Source organism: Arctopsyche grandis, chromosome 13 (genome assembly GCF_051622035.1).
Source record: "Arctopsyche grandis isolate Sample6627 chromosome 13, ASM5162203v2, whole genome shotgun sequence".
NCBI classification, from domain to species: Eukaryota; Metazoa; Arthropoda; class Insecta; order Trichoptera; family Hydropsychidae; genus Arctopsyche; species Arctopsyche grandis.
Window position 1 is genome coordinate 19,630,721 of NC_135367.1, and position 20,465 is coordinate 19,651,185.

Here is a 20,465-nt window from a genome sequence, read left to right on the forward strand (position 1 = left end):
TATTTGAAATTTGATTGATGTACAATAAAAGTTTATGTACAATTCATAGATGTCTCGTTAATTTGCGAGTTTTTTCAGTGTCTCGCAATTCAACGACTTATAATAAAAATGCTGCATTTGTATTTGTAATTGGCCAGGAAGGCGCACCTGTAAGGCCTTCCTGGTATATATGTAAAAAATAAAATAAAATAAAAATAAAATAACAATAACTAAAGGTTCGCAACAGAAAATTGGGAAGGAAACGCCAATTTTACAGGAATCGTTTCAATGAAAATCAGAAAAATTGGCAAATTCTGATAAGAAACGATCGACCTAGACAAATCAAGGTCTGGCCAACAGCGAGACTTAGCGGGGATTCGAACTCGTAACATCAAGTACGAAATAATTCAACATTCACCACTAGACCACGCTGCTGGTTACTCGCCATCGACAAGTGATTCCCCTGGAGGGATTCCTACCACGGGAAGATTGATCGATTCCCGAGAGTGGAAGCCCTCCAGTCGCGGGGGTTTATCTACAATGTTTTAAAATTACATAGTATCATTTCTTATTTATATCAGAAGGGTGTTCTTTGGGTCCAGAGGGGACTTGATGCTTTTGGCAGTTAAAATTGACCGATTTGACAGGTTTTTTTTTTGCCTTCTTCTTATTTTGGTTGATTATTTATTTGTCATTACCTGTCGCTAGACGAACCACTCGTCTTTGTGTGGCGCGGCCGGTGCGGCGGCGGGCCTCAGCGCGCGGCCGGGGGCCTGCGGGGGCGCGCCCGCCGCGCCCCGCCCCGCCCCGCAGGGCGCCGCCAGTTTCCCGGCAGCTCTGTCTGTTGCTGCGGCCCGCCCTGCTTTCCCGCAGAGCCGTTTGACCCGTACATCTGCTGAACTATATCACAAAGAAGGAAACATGTCAAAATAAATAATGTTTTTTTTTTTTTTAATAAAAATAATATTTTTGAATGAATGCTTACGCTGAAGCTGCGGGTTGTCCGCATGGTTTGGTCGCGTTCTTCGGCATAGGCATAGCGCGAGTGCCGCCACGCACGCGCATACCACCAATAACGCGCTCACACCACCTACCACTAGCCATGGTAGTTCCAATCCCAAGATGTTCCCGCTTTCTTGATCTAAATATTAAAAAAAAAAAACTGTTAAAAACAATAAACGTGTTACATCTACAAACTATGTACCAACATGGTCTTTCACGCAACGGGTCAGTAGTAATTTTAAATAGAGAGAGTTTGCTAATTTTATATAGTTTTTACTTTATCTATGTACGTAGTAACAATAGATGAAGTTTTGTGATCATGCGAAAATTCGAACTCGAGATTTTGACTGATTCGATTACTGATCCCGTTTTCATGATCTAGTTTTTATTCAAGTTAAATTTATCTAGATTTATCTGTTGTAGTGTTGTGACGGTTCCAAATCAAAATTGACTACCCACAGACTATTTTCACGAATTCAGTTCATTTATATATTATTGTTAATTATTGACAAAAGAATAATTGTAAGGAATTTGTGAGAAATTTTTCTGGAAGATCTTGTTTTATAGAAGTTTTTATTAGATACAACTATTATGTTCTCCGACGGGAAAGTTTTCCGGACTATTTATTTTATTTATTTTATTAATTGAAAAATCAACAGACAGGATGTACATACATAGATATGTATAAAAAAACAAATAGTAAATAAATAATATATGTAACATCCGAGTCCAATAATAGATTTTTACAAAAATGAAAAAGATAAATATAAGGGAAACAAATTAAAAAGTAAATAATAAAGGCATGACAAAATATGTAGAACATTGCATGATTAAACTATAGTATTAAAATATTTGGAAAAGGTTATAAAATAGAATATATAAGAAGAAATTGAAATTTACAAATATAAAACAAATGAAAAAGGTAAATACAAAATAAACAAATGAAAAGGAAAAGAATGAAAGCTATAATATGATTAAATAGCACATTACATAACTAAACTAAAGTATAAAAACATTGGAAATATTGGAAAAATAGAATAGGAGAAGAAATGAATCTATCGGTCAAGATTCTCTTGATGTTAGACCTGAATTGATGTAGGGAAATACCAAATAGATCAACCTCATTCAGCTCTCCGTTAAACATACGATAAACGCGCTGCAGATAAAAATATTTTTGGGAATTAGTATTGAAAGGATCAAGTGAAAAGAGTGCAACGCGTCTAGAGTACCGAACTGGGATTCTGAAATTAACCTTATTCAGTAAATCAGAACAATCAAGGAAACCATTTATGAGCTTAAAGAAGAATATAGGATCAGTATGTCGTAGCCTGACAGAAAGATTGTTAAAAGAAAGGATTTTTAAAATGTCGGAAACAGTAGAATGGGTATAGGTAGGAAAAAGGTAGCGTAAGGATTTAATAAATTTAAGTTGAACTTTCTCAATACAATTAATATGGGATAAATAAAAAGGTGACCAGATAATTGAGGCAAATTCAAGGTGAGACCTTACAAAGGAAAAATAAAGTAATTTTAGTACATAAGGATCATTAAAGGGTTTTGTTGAGCGGAGTAGGAATCCAAGAGATTTAAATGCTTTGTTGGTAATAAAAGAAATATGTTCAGAAATATATATATATATATATATATATATATATATATATATATATATATATATATATATATATATATATATATATATATATATATATATATATATATATATATATATATTTATATATATATATATATATTATGACTATAATCGTTGCGGAAGATGACCACACAATGAGTGTCTTTGATGGTTATTTTAATATATAAAACTGAACTGAGATATCCCATACAAAAGTTAGTTGGACATTCAATGATTTATTTCTTATTTTTTTTTTACATACACATATATACCAGGAAGGCCTAACAGGTAAACCCCAATGCACCTTCCTGGCCAATTGCAAACACCGATATAAAATTTATAGAATAATTTTAACAGAGCAACATAGACACATCTATGGATACATTTTTGATAAATTTGAACATGAAGTTGTATTTAAAACATATGGATTTTCATAAGACATATCCATACATATTGAGGAAATTTTAAATAACTATGATCATACCACAACATATGTATGCAATCTAAAATATTAAATTTGCCTTAATCGATAAAATATATTATACTTAACATTGTAAAGACTCACTTTTTATCATGTGTACTGTTTCAATTTTCATTGAATTATTACAATGAAAGGTTAATGTTGTGAACAGATGACGATACAGTACTTAATCGTAAATATTTGCATATGACCTGTACATATACAGATGTGCATATTTTTCCTTATAAATGGAAAGAGCTGAACGTAAAATAAAAGCAATAAAATCACGTACAAATATAGATAGACAATAACCGTATTTTATAAAGCAGTAAAAGAAAATGCGTCCAGTACTTTTATCGTACGTTTTTCGAAGCCTTATTTTAATTTCGCGTCTAGCGAATACAAAACACAGGTAAAGTAGTATTTTTCTCGGCAAGTTGCACTACACAGCGGCACTAAATAGAAAAATCTTATTTTCCTCGGACCGGAGGAAAACTTTCACGATTTCATTTGTCAGAACTTTTGCACGGTTCTGCAATTTTCCCCCATCCGCCGTTTCCGACTCCCAATTTAATTCGTTTTTATTTTTGAAAAATGCACAAACTCAAAGCCATAGAATTGCTTAGAATACAACAGAAAAGCCAGACTTGTAGCCATCTGCTACATACATATATATATCTCCATTGGAAACCATCAAACGACGAAGGTTCGCGTATAATTAACGCATCTTTCTCGATCCTTTGTGGAACAAAAAAATTCGCCGACGGTGAAAATTAAATGACGATGACAAAATAAACCACCTCTCTCTCACTCTCATACTTTGTAGCGAGGGTGTCAAAGACAAAGTTGTCAAAGAATAATTCTGGAGCTGGATGAGACCTACTTTGTGATGAGGTGATACGTTTAATCTTTGTTTAAGCGTTTCGCCCGCGCTGAGGCATTTAAAAGATAAACAACTAAGAGTTTTAAGGAAAGTATTATATAAAGAAGAGGTCGCAGGCAAAGGCGACTGAGACACGAGAAAGAATAAAGAATAGGGCTGACATGGGCGACAAGGGTAGACAGGGATGGAGGAACAGGTCTGATACTAGATTCAGACAGTACAGGAGACGGTTTCTGTTTGATTTTACGCAATTCCTTAATGGTTTGTTTTCCGCGGAGGCTTGTGAAAATTTTCCATTGAATGTTTTCATTAAACGGTGTTAAAATTTCTTTGAAAGTTTTCTAAGCCCTCGCCAAGTATTCGAAATACCGTGATTCTCTACATTCAACGCTTTCTAAAACGCTCCTTTGAAATTCAAACTTTACGTCGAGCAAAAGTTCTCCAGTTTCTTGTACTACGTTCGTCGTGCGAGAGATCCAATATTATGCAAACATAATACGAAACCCATTTTCGACGAAATATTATGAATATACGAGTCAAACTTTGCTTATTCGAAAGGACCAAATACAAATTACAAATTAATACATGAAATTTTAAGTTACATTAAAGTCAGATACTTTTTGCAACAAAGAATACTCACCAGAGAAGTTAAATGTCTAAATATGATTTATATTATAATACAGCAAGTAATAAGCTGGATTTACCAAAGGCCGAGGCACGCGAGTAGAAGTTTTTAAATATACATCAAATAATCGAGAAAAGTGGAAAGTTCAAGTTTCCCGTAATAATTAGTTTCATAGATTACACAAAAAATCTTTCGACTTAGTCAATTGGAATTGTCCATGGAAGGTCTTAGAAGAGATGGCTGTTCAATAATGGCGGATAACATTTATTCATAATTTTTATATACATTATACAGCAATAATAAGAATATTTGAGTATCTTTTGGAATGTATACTCTCTACTGATATTTTTAATATATATGTATGGGGGAATACATAATGAGAAGATTTATCGACGGATGGGGAAGTGGAATAACAATAGGCAGCAGAAAGATTTCTAACATAAGATTTGCAGACGACACGACGGTAATGGTCAACAATGAGAATGAACTACTTCGTAGAGTAGTGATAGAAAGTAGACACCTGGATTTAGATGTAAACAAAAATCCTATTCGTTGACAACGCTCAACGCTCTAAAAGACTATGAGATAGTCCACGACTTTATCTACCTAGGTGGCTTGATCTCAAGGTAAGGAGGATGACAATCGGAAATCCGTGGAAGAGTAGGAATGGCGAAAACGCGATGGTCAGTCTGGTAAAAATATGAAAGAACCTATCTGTTTTAAAAATAACGAAAATCCGTCTGGTGCAATCTCTGTTGTTCCCCATTGCGTTGTAAGGAGTCAAAAAATGGACCCCGAAAAATAGAGAAAGGACATTCTACATAGATGCATTCGAAATGTGGTGCTGGAGACAGATATTGCGCATACTATGGGCCGCATCTTCAAAGAGCAGGCAGTCTCTTTCAGAGATTGTTCACATTATGTAGGAAAAGGGTTCTTTCATACTTTGGCCATATGGCCAGGAACAATGTGGAGAATCTGGAGAGGCTGGTAGTCACCAGATCGCTGGAGAGAAGGCGAGCGAGGGGATGGTCTCCCAAGAGATGATCTGACCAAATCAAGGAACTGGCGTGATCATCCCTTAACTTGACACAGAACCGGGAGGAAAGAGGGGGGTCGTCAATCAAATCCAATATGACACCAACTACCACCACGCTCAGCAAACGAGAAAAAAAGCAACAAATAGAAAAAAAATAATAAGAAACTGTAGAACAAACCTACTAAATTGTTTCAGTGTTTTAAAAAAATATATAGGTAATAGATAATACACGATTCTTATTGAACTGAAGAATAAGAATCACGTATTTTAAAGTCCACGTTTGTTAGAGGTTTATAGCAAAGTTTTTCGACCAAATAGGAATCGAGATTTAGATTGAAAAATGGAATATATACATACATATAAATAATAGATAATTAAAAAATAGTCATACTTTGGCATAAAGTGCTGGAAGTTTCATCTGATCCGTCCACGCAATGGTTGACTCCATCGCATATGAGATCAGCGCTGATGCAGAACTCGCGATGACTACACCTGAAGTCCTTGCATCCATGTTCTGCAAAAAAATAAAAAAAAATTAAATAAACAAGAAATTCCTTCTTCACATGTATATAAACAAGAGTTGAAATCACGTCGATTTAATCTAAAGAAAACAAAATTTAATAGTCGACGTTTTGGGATTCACTTTGCGCTGTTCTGATTTTACGATTTTTTTTATATGGGCGAATTTAGTGCCTAGTAAATTTTGTAATTTTGGACATTCAACAGTGGAAGTATGCAAATAAGTACCTTCGAGGGTATCCACTCTTGGCAATAAACCGAATATCAGTCGAGATTTTACGGTGTGACGTCGTCGTTTCAGCACGCCCATTTTTATTTTCTATAGACGTAATACTATATACGCAAATTTGATTTGCTGCATTTTTATTACTGACATACATATAAAACAACGATTCAGTGTATTCAATTATGTTATATGTATATTTACGTACCAGGGGTTGTAAATCTCGCCAAATATAGAGGTTGGATTTTATAAAAATACATTAATAAGAAATATATGTACACAGTACATACATATCTATATTTCTTATTGGCAAAGCAGAAAGCTAAATATCAAAAGTTTTTAAGCGCACCTACATATTAATGTATGCACATATTTAAAACTACTGTTAAATGAGAATAAAAGTTTATTCATCTTCTAATTTAGTCATCCATTAATAAACGCAGGTCTTTTCAACATGTTTCCATCTCTTTTCTGGGAAACACTCATCTATCTAACCTTACACATTTTCTTTGCGTCATCCATTCATCTCACTTGTAGGCTTTCCTGCATAGTTTTACACACTTTTGGGTACCATTTTAGTACTTTATCCATATTTCAATTATTATTCTTCATGAATGTTAAAGAAGGATGAAAAGAAAACAGTAAGCAAGTTGGGTGAATGAAATTCGAAAAACTAACATAGAAACCTTTAATAATGTATTGGATGATGATAATGATATATGTATGTAACACATATGTAGATAAACAAATGCTAATTGAAATAAAGTTTAAGCTAAATTTAACACATTAAAAGGAAATCGCAATTTCAAATCTCAACTCTCTACAAGAGAGTCGTCTCAGATGGCATGGCCTCGTTATGCGAATACCAAGGGACCATATAGTTCTGGAAATGGAAAATCACCCAAGACTCGGTAGGCTGATACCTAAGTGGTTAGGAGTCGTTATGAATAATGTTAAAGATGCCAAACTACCATCAGAGACAAAATAGAGAAGACGACGCTGAATATGCTACACTAAGAGAGCCGACCCCAAATAAATGGGATAAGGCTAAGATAAGAAGAAGAAAAAGAAATCGCAATTATATTTGCAAACCAAATTTAAGCTACATATGTATGTAGATACATCCGAATACACGTTACAATAGAAGTTACATACGAGTCATAGTCCAATTAAAAAACGAAAAGCATGACATGAAACAGAAAAGCATTGCAGTTGGTATTGCTTGGATATGGTTCATTAGCGTAGCTCAGTAAATACAATTTAAAGTTTTTGATAAACGATGCATTTTACAATATAATTCCGGCAAGCTTTCATATTTCCTGCGATTAACGTCACGCGATTTAGTACTTCTTTGCTCGCGGGAAAACCTCCAGCGCTAGATATGAGAACATGCTTGTCCAAAAAGAGCATTTAAAAGCTGTTTGTATTAATACGGCACAAAAAGGGCGTTCATATTCATCTGTGACAGTTGATTTTTCCCAGTCCACGGAACGATTAGCGGAAAAGCGATTAACTATGAAAGTTGGCGCACGCTGTTGTGCATTTCCCTTATCATTTATCATCGCAACCGTTGACAAAGCCCCATTCTCTGTGTTATGTGCTCCACTATCGTGAGCAAACAGCGGATTGTTATACTCGAATGTGATAGAGTTCAACGAAACGTCGGTTAATGGCCTGTAGGTTTTTGATATATGAGGTGTGATCGAAAAATACGGTGAATGCATGCACTGCACACCAAGCGAGGGATAAAACGGTGCTCAGATAATATCTTTACTGCTTTTTATGTCAACATGGAAAATTTAGCACGATTAATGAAAGCTTAAAGTTTTGCACCAAGCTCAAGAATATGTTTTGAATTGTCATTGCTGGAGTTCATGTCATACTCTTGATTGGATGATTATAAAAATCAGTCTAGTTAAAGGTTCTTATTTAAATATGGCACCGAGCAACAAAAAAAATACCGGAGCGGAAACTTATCGATCTTTACTAAGCTAAGCACACTTAATTCGAATATAACAGTATTTTTTGTTGGCTTTCTCTCATTTATGAAATATGGGTTATTAAAAAAATTAACAATTTAAATAGATTTTTGGCTTTTGCAATCTTTAATTCAAAGTCTGGTATTGCTGTGCCAAAAGTGATTTTATTAATATTGATTTTTTATTGCTTTAAAATATTTATAATTAATTTTCTAGCGAATTTTATATATAGTTAATTATTTAGCAAATTTTCTGGTATTGCCGTGCCAAAAGAAGTATTGGAATCAATAGAATATGAATAATTGACAAAATTTTAGTCAAAAATATTTTCTCTCGAACTATCATTTATTGGACTAGTTCTATAAATTTCACTACATTCACAACGGTTGGTTTTTTGCTTTGAAATACTTATAATAGGTTATCTAGCTTACTATTGATTCCAGTACTTACTTTAAGTACAATAATACTAGATTTTGAATTAATGACTGCAAAAGAATAAAGTGCAAACATCATAAAAAAATTGTACATATTTTAAAATGCTCATATCTCTCAAACGAGATTAGGCAAATAAAAAAATATTATCATATTCGAATTCAGTGGGTCAAACTTGGTAAAGATTGATTTAATCTCCGCTCTGGTAAGTAAAATACGTGATTTTTGTTGATCAGTATATTTAATCCATCTCAAAACTGTGCGTATCACCAACATTTATCGGGTTTTCTGATCACACCCCTTATATTTATATACTAAAGTTATATACCCAAGCTGGCGATATGTTATAAATCGTAGGGTCCAACAGAATGTGCGATCGTTCGATCCTTTACAAATTCATACGTGTACGAAAACTGCAGCGATCGATCAGACCCTCGCCGCTCAGGAAACGGTTTAAGGGTTAATATTGTAGCATAATACTATAATACATAAACTGCCATATCAAATAGGGCAGGGCCGGTGGCACACTTCCGACGAATATGGACGGAATAAGATACATCTGCCACACCTATAGTAGTACATACATACATACCAAGGTAGTTTGTTTGAATAACGTGCAGTTCTAAATAAAGATGTGTGATTGACGTTGCTATTTCAGACCCGATACATTTCTAGCGTTTGATACAATGGATTGGATGAATCTGTTCAAATATAGAACGGATTTTGAGAATAGAATACGGCATTGACTATTTTATTTATCAAAGAAAATGGAATGACCGTGTAATATATAAGTGAATCTACCTTATGCAAAATATATACACATACATAAATACGATAAGCCAGAAACTTAGTTTTTCAAGAAATTCATAATTAAGTGAGAAGGTGGATGGGGGGAGGGGAGGAGGGAAGATGAGCGCCTTTTTAATGTTCAATGGCACAAAGAAGAAATTTTCATGATGCATTCAGTCGCAAAAAAATCTATTAACTCTACCGTGCATAAAGACAGTTTCAATTATTAAAAGATATGTCTTATTCTAAAAAAATATATTCACATTCAAAGCAAATGATGGCTAACTGTGTACATTATATAAATGTAGGTATAAATACACGTATATATTAATTACAAGCCGCAAGAGTTTAAGTAAATTTATGATAGTAAATATCACAGCTCGGAAGAGACGCTCTTAGTCCAAAATCAATCCAAAAAGTTGAAATCAGAGAGTTGAAAACAAAGATGAGATCGAAAAGAGACGTCAAACAACGGCCATTTGACGTCACCGTAACGGCCATTTAAATTTTATAAAAACACATTTTTATCATTCATTATATTTTTATATAACCTATTAGTGAAGTAAAAATATATATGAGAGATAATGAGAGCCTATAATGCAAATTTAGTGTGAAAATGATGAAGTTATAGGCGTTTAAACAATTAAAATCTGACAATACGAGTGGGGGGCTGAAAGTCAAACAACTAAGGCTACTGGCTATTGACAATGGGTCAACCTGTCACCGTCTCCAAAATTTTTGGATTCTTAAACGTGCTTATTACGATTATATTTCACCATCGACTTGAGCAGACTCAATTGAAATCTCTATCGGCGGCCAAGCCTCACAAAATGGCAAAGTTTCAAAGCGATCGGAAGAGTGTAGGAAGTTTTTCAGACTAACTGACGAAATGAAACTAATAAAAACCTCAATTTACCTACCAGTACAAAACATTTACAGCGCATAATAAATAAAAAAGTAAAAAATGATGCATGGATGTAATGAACTTAGGATTGAATGCTGCATAAATTGAATGTTGCATAAAGTGCACTTAAATTCACTGAAAGAAGTACGGAACGTTGTTTCCCCAGTATAATGAAAAGAGGCGGGAAATGAAATGGAATGGGTATGTTCGAATTAAGAGATTAAATTGGCAATTAAGTTAGAAGAATAGATGAAAGGTGAACAAGAGAAGCCCTAGAATGGTACCCGAAGGAGTGCAGAGGATACAAGAAGGACCACAAGTGGGATGAGTGGAATACGTGCGGTGTTAGATGGGTGAGTTTTGCTCAGAGTGGACATTGAATGGAGTGCAGCTGACAATAATTAAGAAACTATTCAAAACCGATACTTACTTGGGTCTTTAACGGCAGTGATGACCAGTTTGAATCCATTGGATTCTGTGCCCCAGTTGTCCGTGACGTATTTCAAAGTCACGAAGTTCGTTCTGGTGAAGAGTGCACCCACAGTTTGCTTCGTATTACGACACGACAAATCCGCCTGAAACAAACCAAAACAACACGCAACGTTAAAAACAAACTGTCCAATCAAGAACACTTCACAACTACTTATACGTAGTAAAATGTAATTACTGATCGCCGGGTAAACGCTCACCACAGCTTTTAATCTGTTTCGCATCTCGATAGGCCATTATAATATGCTTTAAGTTTGCCGATCGTCCGTTTACGCATTAATGGCGTCGAATCGCGGCCACATTATAATAATGCACGATAATAATTTAATAACACCTCGAGCGACGTCCATTTCGATGATGCTGTGCGTAATATAATGGGCGAGATGATCCACCACCGTTATTGATCGAGACGTCTCAATTAACACGTCGGATTTATCGATACACGTCTCATTAGATCTTACAACTTGGAACATTCGACCGGACAGTTTGCTTAGCCGGTTTTTTCCCCCACCCTTGCCATCTATCTTCGTATACCCGTTTCGCAATAAGAACGATACAGCTTTTTTGTAGTATCTTCATGACAGATCTATTGTCATATTGGCTCCAAGAGCAACATACATACATATATACTGAGATGTGTAATTTCCTGCAACTATTTGGTCTTTCCATTGCTCGTATATTAAAGATCGTTAATACCAGTATTGGTTAAGCGGGAAACTGCACGCAAACAGCAGTAAGAAAAATATTCTTTAGTACATTCTATATGGATACATTCATATATTACATAATGTGTATGTGGCGTATCCGAAACAATAGTAACCGACACGATCTATTCATATTATACAGCAGTTATATATGTAATATATCACGGTATCTGAGACGGGTTTGCATGACGGCATCGAAAGTCGAAAGATCAAAAAAGCAAATATTATACAAAGTAAATACACATCAATTAACACCCACAGATACATCTATGGTCAAATTTGTAAATTTGTAGCATTTTTAAACAATTCAGCGAAATTCGAGATTTGCGAAAAAATGGGTGAGGTTGCCGATTTGTTGGAATCGTTTCAATGAAAATCAGATAAATTGGCAAATTCTGATAGGAAACGATTGACCTGGATTCACAAATCCAATGATCACTTCAAACGCCGAACTTGGGAAATTGCTTTATATTTTTAACTAATAAGAATCAATTTTGTAGCTATCCCACTGTAATGAATACTAAAATAAAATACGCATGTAGTTTTTTTTTAATTTTATCTAAAATATAATAGTTTAGTTCCTGGTCTTCATTTCAAACTAACAGCATACATATGTTGTATGCAGAACCGTATTTAGGGTAGTTTGCGCCCGGGGGCAAATCTGCCCCCCCCCCTATTATATATTTATTCAAAATTTTTAAATACGATCAATAAGTAAAATATCAAAATTACTGTTCCATTATAAAAATAATTTAAATTAAAAATAATAAATTTAATTAAATGGAGAATATTTTAATATAATTATAAAAAATAGATAGAGCGACTAGCGCGCATCCCTTGTGGCACTCGTCTAAATTAAAAATAAACATTGACTGTAAAATTTCAGATAATTATCATTTTACAAATCAAATAAAAAAAATCCCCAATATTATCAACTGCGTTTTGCCGTCTAAAGCTTTGGTGTAAGTGTATTTGAAATAGTTTTAAATAAAATTTGAAATCGGACTGATTTATTCCTGGAGGATTGGTTGTCGAATGGAGAACAGTACTGTTATGTGCATATTGCAATCAAAAGCTTGCAGTTGCTTTAAATTTGAAGTGAGTTTTAATCTAGTGAAATAGCAGATGATATCAAATTTGGTATGGTTGTCAGTTGTCTGGATTCAGACCAATCAAGCTTTATTTCTATACTGGGATGACCACTCCTACAATCGGGACGCTTACCCCATTCCAGTTCAGGCAAGGCCACTAGGTAATCTTACTCCAAAACGGGTATAGCCATCCGAGACACGGAAAACTTTTGCTTCAAGTTTGAGCGCGGTTAATGAAGAAGTTTCAGCTGGTGTACTGTGTGTCGGTCGGGGATGGGGGAAACTCGCCCCAGGGCGGCCACCAGTGACAGCCCGTGAGTTATGGAGATGCGCAATTCGCCAGCGTTGATTTAGGCTTCGGTCGTATATCATTTACGCTAATCCACAGCAGACAGATAAAGGCCGATATCGATATTGCAGCCGCTTAGCGCAAATTAATATCTGTACGAATTTGAATTGTGCGATTGGTTTTATTTACCTTGTGGGTTCCGACAGCGTGGGCTCCGTCGTACACCAGGAGATGGTCGTTGCAGTCCAGTTGCAGCATGTCGAAGCGCAGCATGAAGCGTTGCAGGATGGAGTGGGTCTGGAAGGTGATGACGCAGTCGAGATTCCTCTCGTTCTGTGACCAAAGTACCGCGCCATCGATCTTTCGGTATAGCTGTTGCAGGAAATGATTCTTGCATAGCGATTGCATATAATCTGTAATTAACGAAAAATAATGTAATAATTAATAGCGGTTTAATTATAATGTACAACATTTGAATGATATAAAAAATTAATAACAAAAAGTGAACTTATATAGTACCTATATGTATGTATACATATGTATATACAAAAGCGGTCTCCGTGACGAGACAGAATGTTAAATTACAGAAAACGCAAATATCGGAAGGCAAAGATCGATACCGTTACCGTTTACCATGCACCATTTTTTTTTGATCTTTCGACTTAAGATCTTTCGATTTTCGATCTTTGCCTTCCAATATTTGTGTTTTCTGTAATTTAAAATTCTGTCTCGTCACGTAGACCCATACAAAAGTATATATATATACGTATATAAAAGTATATATGTATGTATCGGTGTGCCGTGACTTTTAAAACAGGGGACTAGCCGGTAATTGGATTATTAGTCACATTGCGATCGCCCAAAATACAATTTTTGGCGCTCCGCTACAATACGCGGCCGCATGCTAATTTCGCTTTATGCTCATTTCAAACTTTTGTCTCGGCTTTTGCCGTTTTAAACTTGCCAGAAAGATCCAACTCAATTTTAAGAATTGCCAATCATCAATGTACATCGAAATGTCATCTGCGCAACCCCATGGATATCTCGTCTTTCGTAAATGCTGAAATTCAAACCATTGGGGTTTGCTACAAGCAACTATTTGTAGCAAACCCCAATTTTTGCAATGAAAATCACGAATACGGAATATTTGGCACTCGAGCTCTCGAGCTCTAGTATGATAGTTATCGTTAGTATGATGGTCATTTCGGCTGCCGATAATCACCGAACCGGAATAACTATGGACAGTAAAAATATACTCGTACATACATATGTATGTAACAAGGCATTGATATACATATATGTATATAATATATAATTTCGAAAGTGACTTTGTATGTAAGTATTGTTGGTTGGAAACTTCGAAAACAAGTAAAACTTCCATGATGACATGGGGACGGGTTCTATTATATAATTTCGAAAGAGACTTTGTAATTTTGTAACTATAGTTAGTTGTAAATCAAAAACAAGTCAGTTTCTATGACGGTTCGATTGATTGCATATATTTTTTTTCGATCCAAATAAATTTAATAAAAAAACAAATGAATATTTACTATTAGATTCGCTATGTTTAAGCTGTTTATATTACAAATACTGAGTGAAGCCGGGTAAAACAACTAGTAATTTATAAATGTACATATGTACATACATATGTACATATATATGTATATGCACAAGTTTAATATCATAGGTGTTGCTTACATGTGAAAAACCCGTAATGGCATAATGGTAAAATATATTTTTTTAATAAAAAAATATAATTCCGGTATTTTTCATACATATATACATATTTTTTATGATATTTCTCATGTATTATATTTTTTTATTAAAAAAATATAATACATGAGAAATATCATAAAAAATATGTATATATGTATGAAAAATACCGGAATTCTCCATTGAGAACTGAATCAAAATGTGTCGTATATTTTATATACACACGTACATATTTATAGTAAGTAAATACACAAGTACGCTTTCGTATGCGGAAAAGTTATTAAATTATGGCTGTTTTCGAATAAAAAATATCACAGGACATAAGTACGGTCAGATTTCTGGATATGATATATAAAATATAAGGGTTCGTCAGGACAGAGAATGCGGAAATAAAGAAAATAATAAATGTCGCTCCACTCGCCCTTTTCTGACGTGAACGCTTTTCGATTAAGCGCGAGCTTTATCAGTAAACTTGCAAGTAAACGATAATTTGTCAGTGTCAAAATGTTTAAATTACTCCCCGCGCTCAAGGGCCAAGGTATAAAGAAAAACGAAGAAGAGAGCATAATAATATAAAGAGAAAAAAAAAAACGATGAAACATAATAAAGCGAAGCAAATAATTAATTTCGCATCGTCATACTATGCCTATACACATTTTGGGTATTATAATGTTGATATAAAAAGACCGGTAGTATGTAGTAGTACATACATAGAAGAGTGAGAAACTGATATTTTGCAAGTAGGGTTGAACTTATTTTGTACAATTCGAGGTTTTCATTTCATTTTCACGCTAGGCTTAGCCCCCTCATCTTTGAAATCCATAAAAAGCACTCCGGAGTTCTCTTTGCTAGCTTTATAGAGAGAGAGAAGACGAAGGGGAGTTGAAAGCTTCGCGATATGAATACAGCCATGCAAATGAAATCAAACATCTCGAACAATGAAACGCCGGATGCCCGGAAAAATCTCCAAGAAATCTATATCCGACCGACCGTATTGAGAAAATTGTCTACGGTGAAAATTCCCGTCAATTGTCCCTATTTTATATAAGTGATCGATTTGATATTGTATCGTAAGGATGCTGATTTTCTTTTGTTGAATATTAAATAAATATGTTTTTATTTCTTGTGGAATTGGTTCATTTTTTGCACGTATGTATGTATGTATGTATGTTCCTGATTCGAAATTGCGTAATCCACTTTGAGGATGTTAAGAGGCTTCCGCGCTTATTAAGAAACGCGTGCGTTTGCCTCCCGCCGAGGATTTTCCGGAAGATTTTCCCATAAGTGACGCGCCATTTATTCACAACATTTCCCGCAATAAATGTATGTCAATATAAAACGGTAACTAAGCTCGTATCAAAAGTGGGCCAAGGTTTTTCACTTGACTAAGTAATTTCTCATCTTTTTTTCCCCTCGTCTCGCGTATTCGTTTTATCGTGTCGTACTAGCGCCAAACAAAATTCTATTCATATTGAAAATGCCGAAAGCCTCTTTCGCTATTAAAACGCAGATATTTTTTCGAAGAAGAAAAGATTGAAAAAATAAAACGAGACAAGATGAGAAGTGCGCGAGGCGATCGGTAGCTATTACTTCCGCATATGATTTTTTTTCTTTTGAAATTGTAAACGAGCGGAACAACCTTGCCAGAGAGAAATCTTTGAAGTATCGATACGGATGATTGAAGTATCGATTGAAATTAAAACCTAAAAAGTTCATTCAAATGCTTGATTAAATGGAATACAAGTACATATATATTTCTCTTTTCATTATCGATATGGGAATATTAAAACTTGAAAGAGAGGAGATATTACTTTACGCTGATTAATTTCAATACTACATTTCATTAAAGCACTCCCTAAGGAAACTATAAAAAATATGATATAAAATAATCTATTAGTGAATTAAAAACGTACATATATGAGAAAGTATAAAAACTTGTAATATTTAGTTTTTATGGGATGAGAGTACATGGGAGTGAAAAAAGTGTCTTTACTACTGTTTTATTGAGTTGAAAAGGGGTGGCAGAAAGGGGTCTACGTGACGAGACAGAATGTTAAATTACAGAAAACACAAATATCAGAAGGCAAAGATCGAAAATCGAAAGATCTTAAATCGAAAGATCAAAAAAAAAATGGTGCATGGTAAACGGTAAATTTGATAGTAACAAAATTTTGGTCGTTTACTTCTGTCAGTCAGAATTCATTCGCATATTCTATTAAATTTGAATATCTCCCTAATAATTAAACAATCAACCTGCAGCATACAGAGATCATTGGTAAGCGTGTAATGCTTTCAATTGTGTGGTTACAAGTTCAACCCTTGGCGTTGTGCTGCTGGCCAGACCTTGGATATGTGACTCCAAGATCGATCGTTTCCTATCAGAATTTTCCAATTTGTATGACTTCATTGAAACAATTTGCAACCCTGTCATTTTATTGCAAAATTCGAGTTTACAGCATATCGAATTTGCTGAATTATAAAATTCTGCAAATTTTTCCATAGAAGTCTCTATGATTATCAATCGATGTTTGTAATTGGCCGTCAATGTTTGACCATAGATGTCGTGTATATAAAAATAAATGGGTGTATACCTGTATAAATAAATAAATAAATAATATTTCCGAAGTGAAAATATACCGTAATCAGACATGAATTCACTAAACCGTCAGGCTAATTATTCATATGTACAAATGTACATACATATGTACATAATTTCAATGTAACAGACAGTTCAAACTACAGAGATCAAACCACAAACGCTCGCTCTTCGATAAATGCTCACACAATATACAATTTCTGCGAAGCGTTGTTTATTGAGTTATGCGGCTCTCGCGCGTTTATCATCATCATCATCATCATCATCATTATTATTAATATTATTATTGTCAACCGTTTCATTTGTGAGGCGACCGGTGGGGGGGTTGGGGGCTCGGTGGTGGCAATATTGTAGCGAGAGCTCGCAATATCGCATGCTTATATTTATTATCGTGAAACGAGCCGACATATGTATTTATAGCGTGTACGCACATGTGCGTACTATTACGGTGCGTCGCTAGATTAAAAGGACACAACGACGCCATAAAAGCCCTCTATCAAGACGTCGCCCCAGGGCGCCGGGATGCGCAGTGGTCCATGAGTGTAAGGCGCTTCGGATGAAATGCTCCGGCAAAAAAGTCAAATTGATAGGTCATTTCTATGGATGTTGTACTTGTGATGTTGCCAGACGATAGATGTAACAATTTCCGCTATCCGATCTTGTATTTATTTAAGTTTGGACTATTGTGGTATCACAGGAATCCACAATGCACCACAATGGTCGAAAAAATACAGAGAGATGAGAAAAATAAAAATATATGCAAATACACAAACAAAAATTCATTTATACACAATCATAAAAAAACTAAAGCATTATAATATAGGTAGTAACAGATAAAATAAAAAAATGTAAGGTAATAAAATACAAATTAGGGAATGTCTTGCATCTACATACAGCCAGTATCGATAAATAAGAACCAGCTGCAAATACAAAACATCCCTGTGCGGCCCAAATGGAAGAGAGAAGATCAAAATTCCACTTATATGTACATCACATTCAATTATGAAAATAAGGATAGGTTAAGATAATCTCCGATAATCTACGCTCACTAAGGTGGAAAATATCGCATTCAGACTCAGCAGCAACAATTACACTGAGAAGTCGTATAGCTCTTGGAATATAAGCCATTTGATAAAGAACTGTGCGGTCAGGAGGTAAAACAATCAATGATGATGTCAACTACGCACATAATTGTCATAATTAATGATATAATATGGAACGTTTCGGAGAGGATTTTAAGTTTATAATTTGAATAGTAGCCATTCGAAATGTAGCTGTAGCATTTCTTGTACTTTTTACATCACATATGAAATATATCAAATTTATTCAAATTGTGTGATATATGGTAGTATGGCTGTCATGTCATACTCGCTAGCAATTACATAGGTTAGTTGCCAAACTGGCTCGCGATTAAATTAGTTATCAAACTTGCTCGGCTGTCAAGTCTTGTTCGTGAGATTAACCTAGTCATATGCTGGCTAGTTTAAGTAAATATGAAATGAAATACTGCTGTAATCAAAATTTTGAATAGAAATTGCGTACATTGATGAGATTTAACATGTACGTATAATATATTAATCGAAATTTCAAAACAATGCTCTTTATATAGGAATTATCTTTGTATATGTGTATCAAATTACGATGTTAAGACGTTAATGGCTACTTCGTAGAATAAAAATAAAGAGTTAAAACTTGGGTCAAAAACAGAATGAAAATCCTCTTCGTTGGCAGATTTGAGTATTTGCCCAATGCTTTAAAATACTATGAGGAAGTCAACGATTTTATTAACCTAAGTGTTTTGATCTCAAGAGAAGGAGACCAAAACACTTAGCTTATCAGAAATATAAATGGCGAAATCGACGATGATCAGTCTGAGAAAAATATGGAAAAACCGTTGTATAATGAGGAAAAAGAAAATGCGTCTGGTGTGGTCTCTGGTGCTTTTTATTGCATTGTATGCAGTCGAGATATGTACGCTAAAATTAGAGAAAAATATAAGTTATATGCCCTTGAAATGTTATGTTGGAGGCAGATGTTGCGCATTCCATGGACTGCAAGATGCTCGAACATCTTCATTCTCAAAGAACTGGCAGTTTTGGAGAGGCTCCACAACATGTAGTGAAAGGATTTTTTTATACTTTAGCCATATGGCAAGGAAGAATGTGGAGAATTTCGAGAAGCTAGAAGTCAACGGACACTATAGGGAAGGTGAGTGACAGGACGGTCTCCTACAACATGGTCCGATAAAAAATAAGAAAGAAAGGGATACGCTAAATGCTTTCGAAATTTGGTGCTATAGGTGGATGTTTCGCATTCCATGGACTGCAAAACACACGAGCATCCTCAGAAAGACTCTCCACAACATGTAGAAAAATAATTATTTCATACTTTGGCCAGGTTACTGGAAGAATGCCCTGAATTGTTCTGAATAATGGCGCCCTTTCGAGAAATCCTAATTTAAAAAGGCGCTCAAGAATAATTTATGCAATTGAATTCCACAAAAAAGGGTTAGCAACCTCGGATAACATTAACGCTTTTTACTGAATTCTATTACGTTAGTTCTTCTTGAGCATCAATGAAAGTTTGGATGTCTCGAGAGTGCGGCCCTCTTGAGTGCATTTATCCGATCACAAGGAAAGGGTAATCACCGGAACATTAAAGGGAAGGCAAACAAGAGGACGAAGAAGGCAAACAAGTCTCCCACACGATGGTCAGATCAAATTAAAGAACTGGCGGGATCGTCCTTAAAAATTGTATTAAAATTGGCACAAGACCGGAAGGAGTGGAGGTGGATCGTACACCAGATCTTAGAAATGTCCAATTTGCTAAATTATAAATGGAGGAGTCCATCCCATTATACTACATAAGAACGTGATACATTGAACATGTTTAAGGTGTATGTAGTATGAAAAAAATTAAAATTCAACTTGAGTTGAGGTAATTATTATAATTCCAGCCAGTCATGTGAGACGAGCCACTGTGCTACGCCACAGCCTCTACACGGCGTAGCGAAGCAACAATAACGGGCATTTATTGTTTCGTAGGCCTTCTGTAGGCCGTGCGTCCTTACACGGCCATTTGTTTGATTAACGCCGTTTTTACGACGGCGTATTAACGAC

At 35.0% G+C, this 20,465-nt stretch overlaps 1 protein-coding gene across 1 annotated transcript; it reads right to left on the minus strand.

Moving 5' to 3' along the window:
- Positions 1–683: 683 nt before the first annotated feature.
- Positions 684–19,416, minus strand: loaf (low-density lipoprotein receptor domain containing lost and found). Its single transcript, XM_077444981.1, has 7 exons — positions 19,354–19,416; positions 18,396–18,525; positions 13,227–13,450; positions 10,895–11,039; positions 6,010–6,132; positions 965–1,120; positions 684–874 (listed from the first exon to the last, which is right to left on the minus strand). The coding sequence occupies exons 1-7, from the start codon at positions 19,414–19,416 to the stop codon at positions 684–686; spliced, it is 1,032 nt and encodes a 343-aa protein (XP_077301107.1).
- Between the last annotated feature and the right edge of the window lie 1,049 nt (positions 19,417–20,465).

Bases quoted from the DNA above. Each gene is read 5' to 3' on its own strand.
- loaf (XM_077444981.1), bottom strand. From the start codon at position 19,416: ATGTTCGAGCATCTTGCAGTCCATGGAATGCGCAACATCTGCCTCCAA. The intron at 18,526-19,353 runs GCATATAACTTA...TTATGTGCGTAG, and splicing joins TCCAACATAACATTTCAAGG to TTGACATCATCATTGATTGT. The intron at 875-964 runs GTAAGCATTCAT...GATATAGTTCAG, and splicing joins GGACAACCCGCAGCTTCAGC to CAGATGTACGGGTCAAACGG.